This window comes from Oryctolagus cuniculus, chromosome 21 (assembly GCF_051225735.1).
Source record: "Oryctolagus cuniculus isolate XC-2025 breed Fujian yellow rabbit chromosome 21, ASM5122573v1, whole genome shotgun sequence".
Taxonomy (NCBI): Eukaryota; Metazoa; Chordata; class Mammalia; order Lagomorpha; family Leporidae; genus Oryctolagus; species Oryctolagus cuniculus.
The window spans coordinates 17,879,065-17,903,211 of record NC_142887.1 but is presented as its reverse complement, the minus strand read 5'-3'; the positions used below and the strand labels follow the sequence as shown (position 1 = coordinate 17,903,211).

Sequence of the window (24,147 nt, the reverse complement as noted above, 5' to 3'; positions counted from 1 at the left end):
AACGGTATACTCAGTGCTCAGTTCCAGTCTTTACAGGTGCCCTCTATAGAGGATGATGGGACAGAGCGGGTTAAGACAGGGGCAGGAACATCCAGCCTATGGGCCATAGGAGGCCGCATGAAATCATTTGTCCGGGCCATGCCAAGGCAACTGCAGCTGGGACTCAGAAGTTAGTATGTCTGTGGCAGGCTGATTTTTAAGTTGATGATTTTTTTTTTTTTTTTGACAGGCAGAGTTAGACAGTGAGAGAAGAAACAGAAAGGTCTTCCTTTTCCATTGGTTCACCTCCCAAATGGCCGCTACGGCTGGCCCGCTGTGCCAATCCGAAGCCAGGAGCCAGGTGCTTCCTCCCAGTCTCCCATGCGGGTGCAAGCACTTGGGCCATCCTCCACTGCCCTCCCGGGCCACAGCAGAGAGCTGGACTGGAAGAGGAGCAACTGGGACAGAATCCAGCGCCCCAACCGGAACTAGAACCTGGGGTGCCAGCGCTGCAGGTGGAGGATTAGCCAAGTGAGCCATGGTGCCGGCAAGTTGATGATTTTGTATGGCCCATGAATGATGTCATAAATATCAAGTGGCTCTTGGCAGAACAAAGGTTCCCCACACCTGCAAAGATGTCAGTACTAAAAATTGTTACCCAGGTTTGATGCAATTTTTTTATCAAATTCCCAGCAAAATTCTTTCAGTAGATAAAAGTATATGAAAGGTATAAAAAAGGCAAATGAACTGGAATAGCTGAAAAACAATTTTGAAAGAGTAAAGTAAGAGGATTCAATCTATTAAATTTCAAGACTTATTACATGGCTACAGTAATCAACACCAAAAACCATATATAGATAGTGCATAAGCCAATGAAAAGATATTCAGTGTAGTTGCCATTCAGGAAATGCACATTAAACCCACAATGAGTTATCACTACACTCCTATCAGAATGGCTAAAATAAAAAATAGCAACAACACCAAACACTAGCTAAGAGGCAGAGAAAACTCAATCACTCAAATGAGGGTACTTTGAAAACTTGGTGGTAAACGGAATTAAAAGATAAGTTTATTTTGGTGCAAAAGTTTTTGAAATAAATGCTTACGAGGAGTCTTCAAAAAATCTTGGGAATGCATATCATGAAAACAACTATCATAGGTTTCAAAAATGTTTCCCTCAAAGTAACTTATCTTTCAATTCCATTTTCCATGAACTTTTTGAAGTCCTTCCTGATGTGTTGCGAGGGTGAAATGGTACAGCCACTCCGGAGGACAGAGCTGGCATTTTCTTTAAAGACTAAGCATGTTATGACAAACATATTCAGAAATTTTACTCCTGGGCATTTATCTCAGAGAAATAAAAACATAAGTTTACATAAAACTCATGCCTAAACGTTTATAGTAGGTTTATTCACAATAGTCGGAAATACAAAACAACTTAGCTGTCCTTCAGTTGGTGCACAGTTAAATCAGCTATAGTGCAGCTGTGTCGTAGAATTCTGTGCAGCTATAATAAGGAACACATGCTTGAAGCGTGCAACAGCTGCGGTGAATCTCTACAGGTTATGAGTGAAAAAAGCCACTCCAAAAGGGCTGTGCATGGTGTGAGTCTGCCTAGTTAATGGAATAATCAGAGAAATGGCAAATGCAGATTCATGGTGCCAGGGCTTGAAGTTTTGGGGGAGAGTGAGAAGCAGAGGGAGGGGGTATGGGCGTGGGGCCTCCGTGGCAGGGGCGCTGGCCAGTCCAGTATCAGAACTGTGACATTGAGCTACCGTCCCTAAGGTGTTCTCAGTGGAAGGATAGCTGGCACTCCGAGTCCTTTCTTTTTTTTTTTTTTTTTTTTTTTTTTTTTGACAGGCAGAGTGAATAGTGAGAGAGAGAGAGACAAAGGTCTTCCTTTTGCCGTTGGTTCACCCTCCAATGGCCGCCATGGCTGGCGCACTGCTGCCGGCGCACCACGCTGATCCGATGGCAGGAGCCAGATGCTTCTCCTGGTCTCCCATGGGGTGCAGGGCCCAAGCACTTGGGCCATCCTCCACTGCCTTCCCAGGCCACAGCAGAGAGCTGGCCTGGAAGAAGGGCAACCGGGACAGAATCCGGCACCCCGACCGGGACTAGAACCCAGTGTGCCAGCGCCGCAGGCGGAGGATTAGCCTAGTGAGCCGTGGCGCCGGCCCGAGTCATTTCTTAGAACTACATGCAAATGTGCAAGGACCCCGGGAAGTCCAGGTACAAAAACACAGTCATCAGTATAGCCGTGACCGTTTGTGGGTGGCAGTGTGCCTCGGTGCCATAGGAAGAGGGCATGTGCACACAGCTCATTTCAAGCGCACAGCAGATCTGTGTTTGTGGCCCACGCTGGAGATAAGGGAAGGCTGAAGCTCCCAGGCAGGCGGTCGCTGAACCACAGGCCGAGTGGAGCAGGCTCCAGGCCAGGTGTCTGTTGGGTTTCCTCTTCTGCCCTGCCCTTCCACGCTGCTGGCTGCTGGCTGGGCTCACCCTGGAGGCCAGCAGGTAAACACACCTGTTGACAAATCTAAAGGCTGTACGGACTTGCTCTTGACCTCCTGGGCTTCCTGCGGGGTAGACCTCTGTGCAGTGGCCAGGTCCAGTGGCCACTCCCAACTGGAAACAGATGAAGACGCTCCTGGGAGCCGGCCAGCTGAGCTGGGTTGAGGGACGGGAAGTCCAGGCTGCAGGGAGTTGCCGCTGGCCCACATCTCTGGCCATCTGGGGAGGGCAGGAGGCCCCAGAGATCTCGATGCTGTGGGCAGCACCAGTGGGCCTTTTGCCTGCAGATGCACAGCTCTCCCACCCCTCCTTCCTTTCTTCCTTCTGCAATTCCTGGAACACCTGCTCGGTGCTAGGTCGTGTGGCTGGAATAAGTAGGCCTTGATTCCAGCCTTCCCGGATGATGACGTGATGGTGAGAGGATGGGTACGGTGATGAGAGCTGGTCTTGGTGAGGGTCTGCTCTCCACACACAAGACTATCCCTGTGCTCGTTGATTTAACAAACAGCCGGATATGCACTTACAGGTGCTGCCTGCTGTTGTGAGTGCCCTATACGCATGCCGCGAGTACCACTGAGTTGTTCTTCATGGCCGCCTTTATGCCATAAATGCTATTACTGTCTCTCTTTTACAGACCAGGAGAATGGGCCCCAGAGAGGCTAACCTACCTAAGGTCACACAGCTAGTAAGTGGAGGACAGGATTCCAACCCAAGCCTCCAGCTCCAGAATCTCCCCGTTAACCACTGGTCTGCCCTGAGCCTCGTTCTAGGCACTGAAATGCGATGTTCTCTGTACTCCTGGAGCCAGAGTGCAGAGAGTCAACATAATTATACATTGTATAAGCCAGAAGCTGATGCATGCTGTGGAGAATACAAGAAAGTAGCGCAGGTTAGGGGAGTGTTGAGGCTGAACTGGGGTGGGTCTGCGATTTTAAATATGGCAGAAAGGGTGGACCACCATGCAAAGGTGACATTGGGAGAGAGGAATGAAGGATCTGTGTGTGTGTCTGCAGGAAGAACAGTTTGGGAAGAGGGAACTGCTTGTGCATAGGTCCTGGGGCAGGAACATTCCCAGTAGGTTCCAGGATCCATGCATTAATTTTTTCTTGCTGCCACTTGGGACACCCTCATCCCGCATCAGAGGGTGTGAATCCTGCCTCACTACAGATTACAGCTTCCTGCTAATGAGCACCTGGGAGGCTGCAGGTGATGGCTCAAATACTGGGATCCCTGGCACCCATGTGGGAGATCTAGATTGAGTTCTAGGCTCCTGGCCTGGCCCAGCCTGGGCTCTAACAGACACTTGGGGAATGAACCAGCAAGTCAGTATATCTCTCCCTCCCTCCCCATCTCCCGCTCCCTCTCATAAATACATAGATAAAATTTTAAACAACTTCAAGGTTTATAACTGCACTTGTTTATCATCTTCCAGCCCCGGGGCTCCGAGGTCTGGGGGACAGAGTCGGAGGGGCCCGGCGCTGTGTCACCCCAGGACTTGGGACAGACCTCGTGCCTGGTGCTGTGTCACCTGAGGTCTGGCCGGGCTGTGCTCCTTCCTGCTGGCTCCGGGGCTGAGTCCACTTCTAACTGAGCGCGCTCGGTTCCTGGCAGCTGTGGACTGAAGGCCCCACTTCCTCGGAGCCTGAGCACTGGGACTGACCTTGGCCCCTGGTGCCGCCTGCATTCCTTCTCAGGCCTCCCACAGTAGGGGCTGAGCCCTCCTGATTCCCCCTCTCTGACTCCTGCTCCTGCTGCACAGTTCTGACCACAGCCAGAGAAAGTTCTCTGCTTTCCTGGGTTCCCGTGGTTAGATTGGCTCCGCCTGCATAATCCCTGAAGAACTCACTGTGTGCAGCCTCCCTCTCACCCTATTCTGTGGCATAGTCACACATTCCTGGATGAAGGCTTGGAAATCTTTGATGTAGGGTAGGGGCATTCTGCCTACCACGTTCAGTAGGGGAGCAGACAACCAGAGTGGAGCGAGCTGTTCCGTTTGCTGTGGTTTTAGTAACTCCTGGTAACCTCAGTCTGAAAATACTGGACAGAAATTTCTAGAAATAAATGGCTCCCAAGTTTTGAATGTGGCAATCAACCCTCTGTCCAGTGTATCCCTGCTGTATATGTTACCTGCCCACTTCTTAGCCATTTAGTACCTGTCTGGAGTATGGAATCCATTGTCCCAGTATTGCAGTGCCTGTGTTGGGTAGTCTAATGCTGTTAGTCCCTTTTTACAGTGTACAAAACTGAGGAATGAAGAAATGAGCATCTTGCCCAGGAATCCTGGGAAAAGAGGTGGCTATGGGATTTGAATCCAGATTCTGCTTGTATTGATTTCCTGGCATTGCCACAACAAATGACCACAAACAGTGTGGCTAAAACAGCAGCAGTTTATCCTTGTGTGGTTTTGGAGACCAGAGATCCAGCGATCAGCAATCAGAACAGCAACAGCTGGGGGCTCTGAACGGGACCCTGGTCCTTGCCTCCGTCCCAGCTCCTGGGGGCTCCTGTGATCCTCGGCTTCCGGCTGCACCACCCCAGTCCCTACTCCATCCAGCACATGGCTTCCCTCTGTGTGTGTCCTTCTCTGTCTCTCCGAAACGTGGTCATTGGATTTAGGGCCCACCCTGTTCCAGAGTGATCTGGCCTCAAGATGTCTGTCTTATTCATATCTTCAGAGACCCTTTCTCCAAACAGGATCAGATTCTGAGGTTCCTGGTGGCCATGTCTCTTGGGGGGGACCCCATTCAACCCCCTGCACTGCTCTCTTCAACACACCTAAGCAGGGCCACGTTTGAGCCTGGTCCCAGGTGCAAGGAGAGTCCATGCTGGTTCCAATTGAGATGTGGGCACGGACGCCGAGGGCTGCTGGCTCTTTAATAAACACTCAGCAGGAGAGGTGTTAGGACGGGAAGAGTTCTCTGGGCACCGCAGCGCAGGGTTTTCCGGTATCAAAGAGGCGGAGGGCACGTGGCTATCTCCTACACCGGTTTCATTAACGTGGTAACCTTTCACTCGGGAGTCCAGGCAGGGACGAGAATTTGACTCTAAAAACTGCTGCTTCCATGGCTGCCTGTAGCCAAGTGGGGTGATGACTGAGGATGCTGGGGCGGGACCCCCCTGGCTCGGCACACTTTCTGCTGTGCCTCTGCTCCCTGTTTATTGTTGTTGGTTTGTTTGTTCTGCAGGACCACATCCCTGTCCCCTACCAGCCAGACTCGAGCAGCAACCCCTCGTCCACGACGTCCTCCACGCCCTCCTCGCCAGCACCTCCCCTCCCCCCCAGCGCCACGCCGCCTTCTCCCCTGCACCCCTCCCCGCAGTGCACCAGGCAGCAGAAGAGCTTCAACCTGCCAGGTACCTGTGCGCCGCGACAGAGGCGGGGCTGGGGGTCCTGCCAGAGCCAGCGTGGGGCCAGGCCTCGCTGGAAGGCGGTGCGGGGTTTCTGAAGCCTGGCCTGGGTTGGGCCACGTGGGCTCAGGAGATGGTTTCTGTCTTCCAGAGCCCTCCCCTCACACCACCCTCTCCCAATTCCCTTTTACTCTCATCACGCCATGCCTTGGTCTTCTCTACTTCCTCGCTGGTTTAGCGTCTGCCTCCCCACCCAAGGGGCAGCTCCCAGAGACAAGGAAATGTGTGTGCTTCCTTCGTTCTGCACCCAGAGACCAGCACACTGCCCACTGCCCACTGCCCGCTGCCAGAGGCACCGATTAAGTGCTGAATGAATGAATGCATGCATGCATGCATGAATGAATGGACAACCTGAACTTTGTGCACTGCCCACGGCTGTGGTTTTTTTCCTCAAATTGTCCTCATGGCCCTCAGCCTGTATCATCCACCCATTTGGTCAACAGGGACTTACTGAGCATCTACTGTGTAGCAGCCTGGGTACCGGGTAGTAGGTACGGAGCCGTGAACAAACCAGCCATGGCCCCCGTATTTGTCATCTCCTGCTGCCACTGTAACAAATGATCACGAAAGTCAGTGGCTTCAAACAGCACAGATTTATTACAGTTCTGGAAGCTGGAAGTCCAAAATGGGTTTTCCTGGGCTACAATCAAGGAGTCAGCAGGGCGTGGCTCAGGGTGAGGTTCGAGGGGAGAATCCATTTCCTTGCCTTTCTGGGTCCTAGGGGCTGCCCACGTTCCTTCTACGCAGCCCTTCCTCACAGCATCCTCAGCTCCCATGATCCTCTCTCTGTCTGTCTCTGTGTGTGTGTCTCTCTGTCTCTCTCTGTCTCTCTCTCTCTCTCTCTGACCCTCCTGCCTCCTTCTTCTCATGAAATCATCAAGCCCACCCAGACGAACCAGGCTCATCCGTCACCTTCCCTCCCTCACATCTGCCAAGTCTCACTTGCCGTGTAGGGAGATGTAGTCACAGTTCTTGGGGACCAGGGCAGGGCCCTCTGGCAGACAGGAAGTGACCGATGACCTGCCCAGACTTTGTCTCTTAGTGGTGCAGACAGATTTTAACCAAGCAAACGTACACAGGGTCTTCATAAAGATCATGGAGACTGCATGCGATGAGAATACAAGGTAGGCATGGATTCCAGACCCTTTTCTTCACGCAAATAAGTGTATCCTGCAATTCCATTTTTCCACGAGCTTTGGGAAGCGCCCTGGCACATGGGAAAGGAGAGCTAAGAGTTGTGACAAGAGCTGCGAAGAGGAAGAGCAAAGCTGTGAGCAGAGTCCAGGCGAGGACATGTTTAGGTGCAGGGGTCAGAGGCAGCTGAGCACTGAAGGTCGGGGCATAGGACGGAGGCCCAGGAGCCACAGACAAGGGGACACGGCCAGTGGAGACTCACAGCTGCAGGGGAGAGGCCGGCTGGGCTTTCGATTCTGTTTAAGATTCCGTGGGATGCGATGGAAGGGCTTAGGCGGAGGGTGCCTGGGTCCCCCCACCTTCCTTCTGGAAGACTGCTCCGGCTGCCCTCTAGGGGATCCTCAGGGGAAGACTTGGGGCCCCGGAGTGTGCAAGCTCTTCCCAGGTGACCTGTTGACCCCTGTGGCACTGTGTGCACCAGGCCCCGAGTCTTCACCCCTGAGAGAAAGCCAGCAGCCGCCCAGCTCCCCGCAGCCCCTTCGCGGGTCCTGGAGCCACTTCTGGCTGGTGTCCACCTTTAGCAGGAAGAGCACTGGGTCTCCCAGTGGTGTCTTTCCTCCACTCTGGCCACTCATCTCCCCTGTGCTGGTCAACCCAGGGGGGCTGAGGAGGGGGCTGGCCTGGGTGTGCAGGCATTTGGCGGGGGGGGGGGCCCGCTGCCTGATGCCCCACCCTTCGCGGACTCTCCAGGGGTCCCAGGGCCTGATGCCCTGCCCTTCGCAGACTCTCTGGAGCGCCTCCGCTCCCTGTGCTCATCTCCTCTTCCTCCACAGAACAGAACCCCCGCCCAGCCTTCCTTGCAGATACCGAATCCCAGTTGCAGACAAGGGATCGGCCAAGCCTGTGGAGAATCCTGAGTAGTTTTTCTTTGTTGAACTTTAGCCTCTTGTTGACCACCGTAACGACTGCTTGCAAGGAAAACACTAGATCCGCAGAGAAGGCCCCGGAGTCGTGGAGGCTGCTTCTCTTCGACCTGGAATCAGTTGCTTCTTGTCCCATTCACCCTGTTTTCCTGAACCAAAAATGTGTCTGCTTGGACCCCCAACTGCTTGAGATGACCTGGAATTGGACTGAGCCAGAGTCTTCTCTTGTTTTATGTCTGATAAAAGAGTTGATTTGTTCCACACGTGTGGGATAGATGTCAGTGGTAGAAGGCGTAAGAGCGAGGAGTTTGGGATCCTGCGATGCTGGAATTCCTCTCTCTCTAAAGAGCTTCTACGTTCTGCTGGCCTCAATGGGAGGGAATGGGCTCTGCTCCCCCCAAGGAAATGACTTAGTTCATGGCATGATGCAGTCGTCCCCTAGTTATAGACTGTTCTTATCTTAAGGGAGCTTAGCCAAAGGCTTTCTTGTTCCTCTCCATGAATAGTCATCTCAGTATCCAGGGGGAGTGGGTGCACACCTTCCTGGGATTCCCAAATGCAAGTCTGCTCCAGCCCTTATCCGTGTACAGAACGGCACAGGGTCTGCCTGGATCCTGCACGATCCTCTCGTGCCCCTTACATCGTCTCTCCGTTACCTCCATTCCTAATCTCGTGCCCCTTACACCATCTCTCGGTTACCTCCATTCCTAATCTCGTACACCTTACACCATCTCTCTGTTACCTCCATTCCTAATCTCATACACCTTACACCATCTCTCTGTTACCTCCATGCCTCTATAAATAGTTGCTGCGCTGTATTGCTTAGGGAATGATGGCAGGAAAAGTCAGCACATGTTTAGCACAGATGTGATTTTTGATCCATGGTTGGTTGAATCTACAGATGTGAACTCGTGGATACGCAGGGCTGAGCTCACTTACTCAACACCCCCTAGACACTCTGGTCTCCTGCAGTGATGATCCCAGTCCTATTCGGAAGAGGCTTTGGTCATTCCCAGCTCGCATGCATGCGCAGTGAGACTTGCTCCAGCTTTTACAAGCACCCCAGACTAGCGAGGATTCACTCCCTACAGGGTCAGCGTCTGCACTCTTGGCCACCATCCCCGTGCTAATCCCTGGACGGGCCCCTTGTTCTAGCGTGTTCCTGGATGAGACCACATTGCTTCTAGAAGTGGCCTCCCAGGTTCACTCCTAAGGCCTGCCGCCATCGCTGGCTACTTCATTTCCATGGGGATGTAAAGTTCTGCGGGACCTGCTCCAATGCCTCCCAGCCCCCTGCTCAGGCACTGAACCCTGATGAAGTCAGTGTAACCTGAGACGCCTTCCAAGTGGCCAAGGCCCTTGGTCTGCAGTGGGTAGGCTGGAAGTAAAATGAATTATCAGAGAATCAGTAGAGAAGCCTGGGAAATCGCCTTTATGTAATTGTTTTCCTAACAAACAGGAATTAATTCTTTCATTTGGCAGACAGAATAATTCCCCCACCCACCCACGCACCCACCAAGGAGTCCATGTCACAGTTCCAGAATCTGTGAACGCGCTTCTTCACCCTGTAACAGAGCTTTGCAGCTATGGCTGATTTACAGAGCTTAAGGTGGAAAGAGCAGTTTGGATCCCGCAGGTGGTCCCTGAATGTAGTCACGGACGTCCTCATGAACGTGAAGCCAGAAGGTCAGAGGCAGTGGAAGTAGTATCAGAGCCACGGCCACAATCAGTTGGAGTCAGGGGACTGTGTGCCAGGGAATGCGGGTGGAACTTCTGGGAAGACAGGTGTGGGCTCTCCCTGGAGCCTCGAGAAGGAAGCAGCCTGCCTTTAAGACCTGGGCCTTTAAGACTCTTTGGAGAAGCCTGATCTCCCCACTGTCGGAGGACCGATGTGTGTTGTGTTCAGTCCCTGAATCTGTGACCGTCTGTTACAGGGACCAAAAGGAAAACTAATACAGCTTAATGCAGGAAGAAAAATGTTAAAACACAGGAAAAGCTTACAAGACTTTTTAGAAACCTACTATAATCACTGAGCCCAAAGGGAAAAAATTCGTACCTTCAATTATGGCTTTACAGACATTGTGTGTGTGTGCGCGCGTGCATGTGTGTGCATGTGCGTGTATGTGTGTGTGTGTGCGCATGTGCATGTGTGTGTGTGATTACCAGAAATGGTTTTGTGCTCAGGACCCCTCTCTGAGCTGGAGTGATCTGACGGTGGGGAGTGTGAGGTGTCAAAAATGAGAGGATTGGCTGGCATCCTTTCCTTCTGGTTTCCTTACTCATGGACTCAGCTCCTTGTAGTCTGGCGTGTGCGCAAAATTGTGGAAACTCTTGTGGGTGGACAGCGAATGGCCCCGTGGTGGCCGTGGGAGCCCAGCTGGGCCTGTAGAGGCAGGTCCTGGGTGGCGCGCACTCACCGTGCTGTTCTCTCTGTCTTGCAAGCATCCCACTACTACAAATTCAAGCAGCAGTTCATCTTCCCAGGTGAGTTGCACGTGAGCTGGAAACAGCCCCATCTGAACAAACCCTGCCGGGGGCCGGAGTTGCTGGGATGAGAGGAGGGGCATGTGGCTGGGGTGCACAGGGTCCGAGAGGGTGGTTGTGGAGTCCCCACAGCACAGATAACGGTTGGCTGTGGGAGTGGGGGAAGGTGAGAGTGAGAGGGTCGCCTTTCACGGCAGGAGGGGCAGGAGTGAACGGGGACCCAGAGCCCCACGGCAGGGCAGCGATGGCCAGAGGGCTTGGGTTGGGTACTGAGAAGCTGTGAAACCCAGCAGGGTCACCATCCCTAAGGAGGCTGGGCAGTGAGGAGGACTCTGAGACGGCCCATAGATGTTTCCTGGCCACGTGCATGGGCGTCCTGGGGGCCCTGAAGTGGCCCAGGGGGTATTCTGATCAGATGCCATCCAGATCACCATGCACCTGGGCAGGCAGAGCCCAGGAGGTTGAGGATGGGAGAGAGGGCATTGACCAAGCCCAGGGACCCGTGATCTGGTGACCGTTCTTAGCTGCCATGCCTGCCAGGAGTCGGGCCTCTGGGGTTGCCTGTGCACTCCACATTTGGTTTCTGACTGTTCACTCTCTCTCCCTGCCCCTCAGATGTGGTGCCAGTGCCGGAGACGCCAACCCGGGCACCCCAGGTCATCCTGCATCCGGTGACCTCAAATCCAATGTAAGTGGGATGGAGACCTCCCCCCCCACCCAGAGCTTCTGAGCCTGGCCCTTTGGGCCGCACACCTTCCTTGTCTTCTTTCTTCCTCTTCCTGGAGTTGGAGAGGTGAGAAGCAGCAGGACAAGCACACGGGGGACAGAAGGACGTAGGGATGACTCTGATGAAGAGAAGGGACCCCGCAGCCCAGGAGGAGAACAGCATGTCCTGGGAGGCGGCTCTGCCTCATGTCTCTGGCCCTGTGCCTCTGGGGGTGGGGTGGGGGGGCAGACTATTTCCTTAGGATCCCCAGACCCAGGCCATAGCTGAAGCTTCATGAAAGGGCAGCCCACGTTACTGTCCCCCTTTCAGAACCTGTGATTGAGGGTTCTACCAGGGATCAGCAGAGCATAGCCCACGGGACCAATCCAGCCTGCCGCCTACTTTGATAAATCGAGTCTTACTGCAGCACCATGTTGCCGCTGGCTTGTTTTCTCAGTCAGCACCAGAGTTGAGTGGTTGTCATGGAAATCGCATGGCCCACAAAGGCGTAAACAAATGTATTTACTGTCAGGCAAAAAATGTGCTGACCTCTGATTTATCCCATTACAAAGCTAATGTAAGCTAATTTTGGAAAACTTGAACTATCCTGTGAAGAAGGAGGGGGAAAAGACTGGCTCGCTGTCCTGGACCTGTGAGAACGTCTGTGTGCTCTTCCTGCTCGTATTTGGCTAAGCTGTGATCCACAGTCAATGCATTCTCTCTTTGTCTTTCATGCTATTCCGTTGCAGTTTTCCTGGTATTCTAGATTCTTCCTAGACGTTGGTTTTTCATGACTGTCAAGTGTTGTGTTGATGCAGAATAATTTCTTTAGCCATTTCTCACTTGCTGGATGCTACACTGCTTCCCGGGTTGCACTGTTGTAAACCACACTGCACTGAACACCTCCATGTGTAGCATCCTGAGGCACAGACCCTCTTCCAAGTGGTCTGCTGGTTGTGCACCTTAATTCCTTAGGTGGTAACCAAAGTCTGGGACACACTTAGGATCTGACCACTTTCCCAACTCTCATTTTACCCTACTTGGTTTTCCATCTGGCCCCCCCAATGCTCTGTCCTTCCCCGTCTCTGTTATGGACTTTGTTAAAGACCCAAAAGACACATCTCTGAAATCAGACAAGCAGCAGCTTGCCAGGGGATCCTGTGAGGACATGGAGCCCCCGATCACTTCTCTGCTGCACATATACAGTGATCCCACAATTTGTGCAAGACAAACTCCAGGTCCTTAACTGACAGCCAAGGACTGCCCGTGAGAACCAAAATCAATAGCTGCTCGCGATCGGCTTAAACGTGCATGGAGTGATGGGAACTCACTCTGCAGAGAGGAATGATCGAGTAGCCCGGGCTGCTGGAATCACTTCTTGATGTAAAGAGAATGGGGCAGCTGCAGTGGTGTAGGCAGGACAAGGGACTCCAGCCGAGTCCCCCCAGGGCATAGGCCCCCAGCCTAGCCGCTGCACTGAACAGGGTTATTTGGCCCTCCCCAGCTGGCCTAGAAATAACTGGTCAGTACAGCGGCCCTTCAGTGTAGTCATTCCCGTCTCTAGCCAGGCCCCCTCTCCAGGAAGTAGATTGACTGCCAGCGGGGAGGGGTCAGGATAGGGAAAGAGCCATCAAATGAAGAGGTGGATGGGGAGAAGCCACTGACATCCACTGGGGACATAGAAGAGGGCGTGGCCCCAGCTCTGCTGTGCTGTCACAGCCCTGTCACTGCCTCCCTGCTGCACTCCGCGCCCAAGTTCAGAAATAGAGCCCCCAGACACCCCTCGGATGCACACTGTGCCCGACAGCCCCATCACAGGGCGCTCATGCCAGGCCCCTCACACCTCGGTACATCCCCGGCTGTGGCATCGGTGCACAGCCCTCACCTCCCAGCCTGCGTGGCAGCTGCCACACGGAGCCTTTCCCATAGTACCCAGGCAGCTCTCACATGCACACAGGGCACCCCTCATGTGCACTTCCTAGAACACAGCTGCGACTCATGAGCTCTGAGTTCACTGCATACTCACTCACACCTGCGTCTTCCACACTCACACCTGCGTCTTCCACACTCACACCTTCGTCTTTGCACTCACTCACACCTGCGTCTTCCAGTCCAGCGCAGTCACCTCTTTCAGTCCCACCTACCCTGATTCCAGAGTCCAGTTCAACCACTGAACTCCCAGACACATCCAGGAATTCTCTCTCCTTGGAAGGTCTGCAACAGTCCACGAATTCAGTGCATCCCCAACGTTTGGCCCTCACCACTTTTAGCCTCTGCTCACAGTATGCTCGCACTTGCTTTGGACCCTTCAGGAGTCATAGAATATTCCTGAAAGTCAGGAGCAGTGTCAGTTTCAAGTCCACGTTTAAGAGCCTAGTGCTGTTCGCCCCATACTATTCTAGTAGACCTGTTGAATGAATGAGCGAATCGTGAATGAGCAGACAGACAGACATAAAGATCCTTCCAGGAGATTCCAGATCTGAGCGAACTTTACAGATCGAATTAATTCTTTCCTAGCCAACACCTATTGCTCTGACGACTCTTCCCCCCATGGCAGTCAGGCCAGTTTATAAGGAAGCTGCAAGATTAGTTGCAGTCAAAGCAATGAAGAAAACAGAGCCCTGAGCGAGGTTACGGATTATGTGAGACACGAGTGTTGAAATGAAATGCAGAATAAAGGCTTGGTACTGAGAACTCCCATTCGGGGGTTGTTCGTCCACAGCTAAGCTCGACACCTGGGCCTACTTTTTCACCTGTGGGTCACATTTATTTTTCTTTCTTTAAAGCTTGGAAGGAAATCCATTACTTCAAATTGAAGTGGAGCCAACCTCGGAGGTGAGCACTGGACAGCGGCGAAGCAACTTTTTCCAGGGGCTGCACAGAACTCGGCAAAGCCAGTTGATGTCCGCAGTGACGCAGAGGGCTGGGGGCGGGTAGGGGACGCGGTGGCCCTATTTGATGAATGATCAAACTCCAGGACGATTAGCCAGCGGCAGCCCCTCCCAGCCCTGAGCCTAATGGGCCATTATATGGCGTGCATCACGGAAAAGCCAGTTGTGCGGAAGCTGGCGAGAAATTTGCATTCCTAGTTGAAAAATTAGCTCAAGGCGGGGTGACGTGGAGGGTGCTGTGCCTCGCTGCCTTCGAAAGAATATGTGGGAGGAGGAGGGGCCCTCGGGGTACGCAGAATGGTCTGGGGCTTCTGCCCGTGCCGCTGGAGGAATCGATGAAGTATCCTGGGTGAGAAGCCTGCAGTGCCCACCCCTCCGCTCTGCTCACTGAAAGGAGTAATTCAGGCTTCCCAGAGAAAAAGCACTTCCTCCCCTGGGACTGCTGAGGTGGCTGGAGCAGGAACCTGCGAGCGGCCCGCGTTCCCTGTGTCACTGTCCCCACTGGGCCGCACAAGGCAGCTAGCATGGGTGGTTTGGAGGCAGGAGGACCTGTTCTCAGGAGGTCACCTGCTCAGGCCCGAGGACCTCCAGGAATCCCCCTGGCATGGGCACCTGCTGATCCCACATTCCGGCAAAAGAATCCCAAAGGTGGGCACCCCCAAGGACAGGTCTCCCCTAGACCCCGTGCCAGTGCCCTGCTGGGGAGGTGGGTCCCTGGTCCCTGAGCAGTTAGCATGTAGCTATAGTGGGGGTCACGCCTAAGGGGACCTGAGCCAGGTAGATGTGAATGGTGCCACTGCAGATTGTCAGTCCCGGCCGGCTGATGTTTCTGTTCAGTAGATTCGAGTGGGGCTCGGGAGTCTGCATTTTCTCAGGCGCCCCCTGAGATGCAGGTGCTGGGGTCTGTGCACAGACTGAGCCGGCCTTTATCTCAAGGAAAGCCTCACTCTGCCCCCAGGGGCAGGTCTTACTCCTTCCACTTGACAGTGAGGAGAGGCAGGCTCACGCAGGCGCAGCAGCTTCTCCAAGGTCACACAGAGGCCGTGTTCCAGCTCACACGACCTGACCGTGAAGCCCATCCTAGTAACCTCTCACTCGCTCGTCTCCCACCCTCCCAGCTGCTGTGGGACCCTCGGGCCTCTGCTGTCTCCCAGGTTCTGAAACATCAATTCCAAACTCCCGGAGCGGGGGGAGGGGGAAGCAGTGGTTGTCACCAGCATGTCACGCACAGGTGTGCGGTGGGCCACACCTCGGTCTGCTGTCCTTATTACCTGCACGTGGATAGTCAGGCAAGCATGTAGACCAGCAGGAGCACCGAAACCCAAACCTTAGTCCCTCTGCCTGACCGACATCAGGGCACTTCCCGTGGTGACCAGCCGTCCCAGTCAGGGTGCGCCTGAGACGTAGGACTCCCGGTGCTACAACCAGGAAAGTCCAGGCAGTCCCATAGCAGTGCACTCGCTGTGCGCCTCAGTTTCTCCCCCTTAACACACGAGAGGGGGACTAGCGTGATCTTGCCGTCTGCCTCCACGCTGTTGTGAGTGGGGGCCAGAGCTCCCCAGGGAAACAGGTACACAAGGGGGGTTTCTGAAAGCTCACAGAAAACAGAATTAAAAGATCAGTTTATCATGGTGCAGAAAACACCAGGGGGCTGCACTCATCGTCTTTCCAAAGACCCCTTGTCTACGTCCGCAGCAGCTGCCAGCGCACGGAGAGGCGGGTCCAGGCCTCCACGTGCATGGGCACTCAGCGGGACCCTGGGCAAAGGGCGGGCAGCAGCAACAGCTCTGACCTCTCTCCGCCTCGGCCACAGAACGAAGAGGGCCGCGATGACGCCGAGGAGTCGGAGGATGACTTCGAGGAGATGAACCTGTCCCTCCTCTCGGCCCGGAGCTTCCCGCGCAAGGCCAGCCAGACCAGCATCTTCCTACAGGAGTGGGACATTCCCTTTGAGCAGCTGGAGGTCGGCGAGCTCATCGGGAAGGGCCGCTTCGGGCAGGTGTACCACGGCCGCTGGCACGGCGAGGTGGCCATCAGGCTGATCGACATCGAGCGGGACAACGAGGACCAGCTCAAGGCCTTCAAGCGGGAGGTGATGGCCTACAGGCAGACGCGGCACGAGAACGTGGTGCTGTTCATGGGCGCCTGCATGAGCCCACCCCACCTGGCCATCATCACCAGGTCAGTGCTTGGGGAGCGCAGAGCTCTGCCTCTGTTCTGGCCAGCAGGAGGGATTTCAGGGAGTTCATGGAAGAGTGCAATTAAGACAACTTCAGTTTGGCGCGTAGTTCTTTCACAATGTGCACTTCCATGCACTTTTGTTTTCAAGATTTGCTTATTTGTGTATATATTTATTGGCAAGGCAGAGTGTCAGAGGGAGAGAGAGGTCTGCCATCCTGTGGTTTATTCCCCCAAATGCCTGCCAGAGCCAGGACTAAGGCCAGGCCAAAGCCAGGAGTCAGGAATTCAATCGAGGTCTCCCATGTGGGTGGCAAGTCATTGGGCCATCACCTGTCACCTGCAAGGGTGCACATTAGCAGGAAGCCAGACTGGAACTGGAGGAGCCAGGACTTGAACCACGTACTCCAGTATGGCCTGCGAGCATTCCAAGTGGTGTATTAACAGTTGTATAGATGCCCCCTCCCCTGCCGTGAACTTTTTAAAGATTCTTGTATGCATGGATTTCAACATTTTTTACACCAAAATAATCTTATAACTTCATTCTCTGTGAACACTGGGAAGTATCCTCATAGAATGTCTCCAGCCATACCATGCAGTTCACTTCCAGGATTTTAAGGTTTATGGTTCTACAGAATACTTTTGATTTTGAAACTCTTTAGCGGGGCCGGTACTGTGGTGCTGGCATCTCACATGGGCACTGGTTCAAGTCCTGGCTGCTCCACTTCTGATCCAGCTCCTTGCTAATGTGCTTGGGGAAGCAGCAGAAGATGGCCCAAGTCCTTGGGCCCCTGCACCCACTTGGGAGACCCAGAAGAAGCTCCTGGCTCCAGATTGGCTCAGCTCCAGCCATTGTGGCCACTTGGAGAGTGAACCAGCAAATGGAAGACTCCCCCTCTCTAACTCTTTCAAATAAAAATAAAACGTAAATCTTTTTTAAAAGATTAATTTAAAAACAAAAACCTCTAGCTAAGCAGTGTCTAGAGAGAGCACTGAACGCGGAGTTGGAGAAGTTGGGACTGCAGTGTGAACTCATCTCTGAGACTCACTTTCTCCATGTGTGACATGAGTGGTTCTGTCAAAGCAAGGGGTCTTTTAATGAAAGGGTCCCAGTGGCACATACTCCCTGCACTGTGGATGATACAGTTTCTTGTTTGTTTATTTGTATCTGAAAGGCAAAGAGACAGAGACGAGGATAGAGAAATCTTCTATCACTGGTTTAGTCCCCAAATGCCTGTAGCAGCTGGGGCTTGGCCAGGTCAGAGCCAGCAGCCAGGAGCTCATTCTGGGTCCCTCACATCTCTGGCAGGGACCAAGAGGCAGTCATCACCTGCTGCCTCCCAGGGTGTGCATTGCAGGAAGCTCGAATCAGGAGTGGAGCTGGGACTTGAAGCTAGCTGCTCTTACGTGGGACGTGATTGTCCCAAGTGGGGCCTAACCATGAAGACAAACTCCCGCCCTCCTGCCCCTATCGTTTCTATAGCAGCTGCTCTGCTCCGCCAGTTTGCGCGAAATCAGTGGTGGATGATACATGAATGGATGCACCTGGCTGTGTTCCAGTAAAACTTCATCTGTAAGACCAGGAAGTGGGCTGCATTGGGCCATGGGCCCCTGAGCTGAGATCCTGGGGACTGTTACCCTGCTTTCATTAAAGCTGCAAAGTGCATTTGCAGTCCTTAGCACCTGTGTTTTGAATGTCCAGAACCTGTGGTCTGTGGGTGCACAGTGGGTAGTTAATAGAGACCTAATGTCAAGAAATATCAGGGACAGCCATGTGGCCTCGTAAGTAAGAGACTGGTCAGAATTCCCACATCTCACGCCGCAGTACCTGAGTTTGAATCTTGGCTCTGGCTTCCTGCTGACACAGACTCTGGGAGGCAGTAGCAATGACCCAAGTGGTTGGGTCTCTGTTACCCACTTGGGACACCTGGATTGAGTTCCCAGCTCTCAGTTTTGTCTGGTCCAGCCCTGGCTGTTGTGGGCATTTGGGGAATGAGCCAGTGGATGAGAATGCTCTGTTTCTCTTCCTGTCTCATAAGTGAACAAACAAACAACAAATGGCAGATAATAGTGGCTTTCTTGGGCTTACTGTCTCTAACCTTGCCTGGTAATTTGGGGAATTAGAAAAAAATTGGCTTTGGTTTTGGCTGAAGAGTTGTACAACAATACTTGGGTGTGTGTTGGTGGCATCTACTCCTTGTTACATCATACCTGGCCAGAGCACCTGTGTTCTTGATGTGACCTGTATGTTGTATGCCAGTAGGAGTTCCTTTACTCCATGCAAGCAACATGCTTCCAAAGTTGCAAGTCTCACCTCTCGGGCGGTACCACGGTAGGAGCTGTGAGCTCAGTGGAGATATGTGCCTTTAATGTGTTTCCTTGAGAGGCAAGACCTCCTTGAGTTTGCATCTAAGAGCATGGTGATGGGTAGAGGTTGCATTATTGCCTGTCACCATCCGTCGATGCTGCCGGTGGTGGGTTGACTGGAGCGCATGTGTTGAGTGGTGAATGTTTGCAAATGATTCATCCCTCCTTAAACAAGGATTAAAAGGGGCAGTCTCAAGTCTGCATAGTCCACAGTGGCTCTCAAGTGGTTATCCCAGATAAAATTTAGGGACTAAAGCTGTACTGATTGAGCAGTGTAAGCTCGGGGCGCTTCTGTTGAGTCATAAGCTACCCTCCAAACAGCAGTGGTTTGCCTCTGTCTTGTGGACAGTTCTTGTGGGCGGAGCCAGCCTCAGTCACTAGGCTCTTGAAGGTGGCTGTGGTCAGCTGGTGGGTGGGTGGGGCGGGGCAGTCTTGGATGCCCTTGCTCACCTGTCTGCTGGTTTGAAGACTCAGCTGGTGTGCCTCGGTCCTGCTCAGCGTGGCCTCTCATCCCGGGGTGGTCTCAGAATCCCAGGTACAGTAAGAGGTCAAGGCTTTTCACATCTCTGCTTGTGGCTCGTTGGCCGAAGTGACTCACGCGGTGAAGTCGAATCATGGCCTGGGGAAGCAGCCTCTACCTCTGGATGGAAGGCTCGGCGCTGTCCCATGGCCAGGATATCGGCGCAGGGAGAGACATCCGTGGGCACTCTGACATCTACCGCACCAAAACCCTTTCCTCTCCCTGTCCCAGCCAGCGTGGAACGTCTCCTCTCAGCCGGCAGTCAGTAGTGCTTTACCTGGGATGCACCAGTCTGGTTGGAAGGTGGTCTTCCCCCCAACCCCCCCTCAGGCCTTTCTCCCTTCGCTCCTGCCTTAACCATTTCCCTAACTTTCTCTCCGATCTGTTCCTCACCTCTTGGCCTGTTGACCCCACTCTCTTTTACATCCCCCAGTTAGAAACCCGGAATCTACTGCCTCACTTCCCGTCTGGCCTCCTGCCTCCCTGTTCTTTAACTTTTTCAGCGTTACGCCCGGAGCCCAGGTACCCGCTTTGCCCACTCCCCCACAGGCTGGCTAATTGGAAGCGAACAGCCCCGGTTAGCAGCCATCCTTGAAAAACGAGTGGCCATTATGAAAATGTGTTGCTCAGCCTTCAAGCCAGCTGCATTCGCGGCCCTCTTCTATTATAAGCTGAATCCTGAGCCCCTCTCCCCAAGCGCCATAACAGCCTACAGATTTCACAAATAGCCCAGCCTTTTCCTGGCACCGCATAAAGACTCTGCAGCTTTGGGACATGTAATTGGTCTTTGAAGTGTTTTGGTATTTTGTGTGAGGATGCCAGATGAGCCCGGAGAAGTGGCATTTATGCTGTATTATTGTGTTGTTATATATTTATCTGAGGGAGGGGCTCTGTGCACCCCTCTCTCCCGTTCAGCACCGTCCACTTGTTGGCCAGTTGAGTTCCTCATCCGAATGTCCACTTGGAAACTAAATATTTGAATAATTTGATTAATCACTTGCATTTGCACGATTGCCTGGCAGAGGTCGATGGTTGGACCCTAGCCAACCAACTGGAACAATTTTTTGGACCCTGGATTTATTTTACAGGGAACATAAGACCAAATAATTCCCCGGCGTATTCTGGATAAATGCACAATGGCGTGTTCTAGCCAATTACTTAGTGATTATCATAGAAGTTAACACGTATTACTAAGATTAGCTTCCTTGTAATGCAATATGGATGGCTCTTGGGGAATGAGTAATAACCAACTAGTTACCCAATTGCTATATCCACAAATGCAATTAGGAGCGGGATTGCTAAATCATCTCACGATCGGGTCATTATGGAATTATTGCAAAGCTATTGACAGTCTGCATGATCACTCATGTTAAAAGCTCCAAATGGAATTTGGAAGCCTATAAAGACAGAGTGGATGAAAGCCTCCCCCAGCCTCCGGCCTCCTACGGAGCTGCCTAGGCCCAGTCTTCTCACCTGCAGGAGGAGCCGGGCGGGGGAAGCAGGTGTTTCTGCACTCTGACCGCATTCTTCGGCCCTCGGAGAGTGGTCGTGAGTCAGAAGCAGCTGGGAACAGTGCTCCCCATAGAACAGAGTGCCTGGCCCTCCACACCACAGCCTCCAGGGAAGGGGGGTCAGTACAATGCAGACCCCTGGGCACGGTTGTAGTCATAGACTTGGTGGCTGCCACACCATGTCCTCACGGCCCGGGCTGGAGCCAGGCCGGGGCGTCGGCAGGGCTGTGTCTGGTAGCCTGCAGGGGGATCCGTTGTTGTGCCTCCTCCGGCTTCTGGGACAGCGCTCCTTGCCCTCATGGCTTGTGGCCTCCCCGCCCCTCAAGGCTGTGGGCAGAGCATCCTGTGTCCGTGGCCACACCCCCTTCTTCCCCTGCAGCCACACCTCCCCATGTCTCTTACAGGGCAGTCATGACTGCATTTTGGGCCCACCAGACAATCCAGAAGATTCTCCCTTTTTTTTTTTTTTTTTTTTTTTTTTTTTTTGACAGGCAGAGTTAGACTGTGAGAGAGAGAGAGACAGAGAGAAAGGTCTTCCTCCCGTTGGTTCACTCCCCAAATGACCGCCATGGCCGGTGCTGTGTATCCTCCTGTTTTGAGAAGCTTAACTTCAGCACTCAGCCAGGTCCCTTTTGGCCAGATGGGGTAATGTTCACAGTGTCTGGGGATGAGCCTTGGATATCTGGGTGGGGCATTTTTCAGCCTACCCTACCACCTAGTGAGTCAAGTCTATTTACAGGTGGAGTCTTTTCAATTAAGAAAAAATTCGATGAGAGAGAAATACAGATAGAGAGCGCCCATTAGCTGGTTCATTCACCAAAGGCCTTCAACAGCCAGAGCTGGGCCAGGGCCAAAGCTGGGAGCCGGGAACTCCATCCTGGTCTCCCACATAAATGGCAGGAACCCAACCGCTTGGGCCAGCACTGCTGCCTCCCCGGTTCTGCGTTAGCAGGAAGCTGGAGTCAGGAGCCAGAGCCAGGGGTCACACCCAGGTAGTCCAGTGTGGAGCGTGGGGGGCCCAGATGCTAGCTAAGTGCCCACCCTGCTGGCGACTTTTGAACCAGGCACCCGGGCTCATCCCAGTGTGACTCAAACTTGGGGTCTCCACCAGGGAGGACCCACTGTGCCCAGCCCGGGTGTCAGAGGAGTCCAGCTGGCACCGCGTGAGATGGAAACAAATCAGGAGAAGCTGCAGGCCCTGAAGATCTCAGCCAAGGGTGGTTGGTTATTTACCACGTGACAGGAAGATGGTCAGACGCACCTGCGCTTGGTGCTGTGGCATCAAAGCCCAAGCCAAGCCCCGAAACTCCCATTGCCCAGGGCTTTTTCAGCAGAAGGCTGGTCCTGCCAGGTCCAGCAGGGCCACTTCACAGATGGAAACAATGAGACCAGAGAGGAAAGCGGGGCCAGGCAGGAGCGCAGGTCTCCAGCGACTCAGTCCTCGGACACCTCCCCCACCCCCGGTGCTTTTTCATTCATTCATTCTCGCATTCATTCATTCATTGAACACACGTTGGGTAAGCACTTACTGAGCACCAGGCGTCACGCTGGCTGTCGGGGCACATGAGTGAGCCATTCAAACAAGGGCCTCGACCTCGGGGCACACGGGCTGTTCCCAAGCAGGAATGACATCAGCTGGGTCCGTTGCCATGTTGGGAGCGACACCGGCCAGAGGGGTGTGCAGGGGAGGGGCTTGGGTGCTGGGCTTATGTTAGCATCTCTGAAGAAGGGGGATTTGGGCAGAGACCTCACTGATGGAAGCCAGCTCTGACGGTGTGGGGGCGGGGCAGGGACCTGCAGATGCAGAGGCCCAGGGGTAGGACTGAGCAGGGAGTGCTCCAGGGGTGGACAAAGACGGTGATGGTGGTTTGATGTGGAGTGAGGGCCAAAGCATGGACGATGAGGGTAGAGAGGTGGGCGGGAGCCTGATGGGAGAGGTCAGGGTTCTCCGTCTGCTGGGACCTGGGGAGCTTGCAGTGCAATACCAGTGCCTGGCCTGCAGGGGGCGTCACCCTCAGCCCTGCAGACCTGGAGCACTGTGTTGTAGAAGGCGCCTGTGAGGAGTCCCGCTGTGGCTACGGGCAGTGGACAGCTCTGTGAGGGTGGAGGAGAGTGGTGCACCCTGGTGCTGTGGACAGTAAGACTCGAGAAGCTTCTGGAATAAAGATAAAGCTGCCCCAAAGGCTCACAAGGCAGAGGCAACAACAGCTCTTGGAAGCACTCAGCCTGTCCGCCCCCACGTCCCATTGCAGTCAAAGAGCTCTGGGCCCTGGAGGAGGGGTGCCCCTGGCCTTTGTCTCACCCCATCCCGCTGTGGTCCAGGTCAGCACACACTGTGAAGACCACGGTATCACAGCTGCAGCCAAGGGTGGGCCTAGGGGCTGAGAAGTCACTCTGTTCTTCCCAGAAGGCTCTGTTGCCCTTGGTACACTGCCCACTAGCCTCTGTTCCGGCCCTCCGTGGAGGAAGACAGAAAGCTCTGGGCCTGACCACGACGTGGTTTCTGTCACGTGGCTCCTTTCCTTGTGGCTGGGGCTGGTGTGGCTGAGCCTCTTTGCCAGAATCATTTCTTTGACGCAAGGGTGGGAGGAATGCAGAGCCTTCAAAGGTAAACCCCAAAAAGCAGCAGGTCCCAGCCCTCAGCAAGTGCTCCGCTTCAAGTTGGGCGTGGCAATGGTCTCCTGTTAATCATGATGCCCACTTTACAGATGGGAAAACTGAGACCAGAGAAGCAAAAGGGAGCCCTCGCTCAGGTCACAGTACAAATCAAAGACAGGACCTGGAGGGAACAGAGGGCCGTCTGAGTGCTACCCTGGCATGTTCCTTCTGAGCCACGGCTGCCTGGCCAGAGGTCAAGGGGCATGGCCCAGCTGCATGCAGTCCCAGGGGATGGCAGACCACCTGAGGATTGGTCACAGCCCAGAGCCCAGGCCATATCCTCCTGCCTTTAGCCTGGGCTCCCTTCTTTTGTGTTAATTGCCAATAGATTTCAAGCACCCAGATGGAGAACCACTGGAGCTTGTTGGAGCTGAGTTTTGTTTTTGTGGCTCTGCTCTCCTGGTGTCTCTGCATGTCTGTCCTCTGTCGTCCATCGCTGTGGGGCCGTGCACACACACACACGTACACACACACATGTACACACACTTCTCTTCCAGTTACACCCTAAATGACACCCCAGGGCTCTCTCCTCCTCTCTTTCCCTCCCACCCTCTTTCCTAAACCCTTCTCAAAATTACACACTTGGAGTGGGCCTTTGGTGCAATGGTTAAGACAGCCTTGGGTCGCCCATGTCCCATCCCATCTAAGGTGCCTGGGTACCAGTCCTGGCTATTCTGCTGCCACTTCCAGCCTCCTGCTGATGCACACCCTGGGAGGCAGCCGGTGGGGGCTCCAGTGCTTGGTCCCTGCCACCCACATAGGCTATCGGGATTGAGTGTCTGGCTTCCAGCTTTGGCCCAGCAGTTGGGGGCATTTGGAGAATGAACCAGCAAATGGGAGATCTCTCTCTCTCTCTCCCCTCCCTGTCCCTGTT

General features: G+C 53.8%; 1 protein-coding gene across 4 annotated transcripts in view; it reads left to right on the top strand.

The window, feature by feature from the left end:
- KSR2 (kinase suppressor of ras 2) overlaps window positions 1–24,147 on the top strand; it is a 434,938-nt gene that overhangs the window by 341,867 nt on the left and 68,924 nt on the right. For all 4 annotated transcript variants that reach the window (XM_089323244.1, XM_070065978.2, XM_089323245.1 and 1 more), the window contains exons 10-14: window positions 5,679–5,847; window positions 10,401–10,442; window positions 11,058–11,130; window positions 13,935–13,983; window positions 15,853–16,220. In XM_089323244.1, the coding sequence (XP_089179370.1) occupies window positions 5,679–5,847; window positions 10,401–10,442; window positions 11,058–11,130; window positions 13,935–13,983; window positions 15,853–16,220 (701 nt within the window). The remainder of the gene's footprint in view (window positions 1–5,678; window positions 5,848–10,400; window positions 10,443–11,057; window positions 11,131–13,934; window positions 13,984–15,852; window positions 16,221–24,147) is intronic.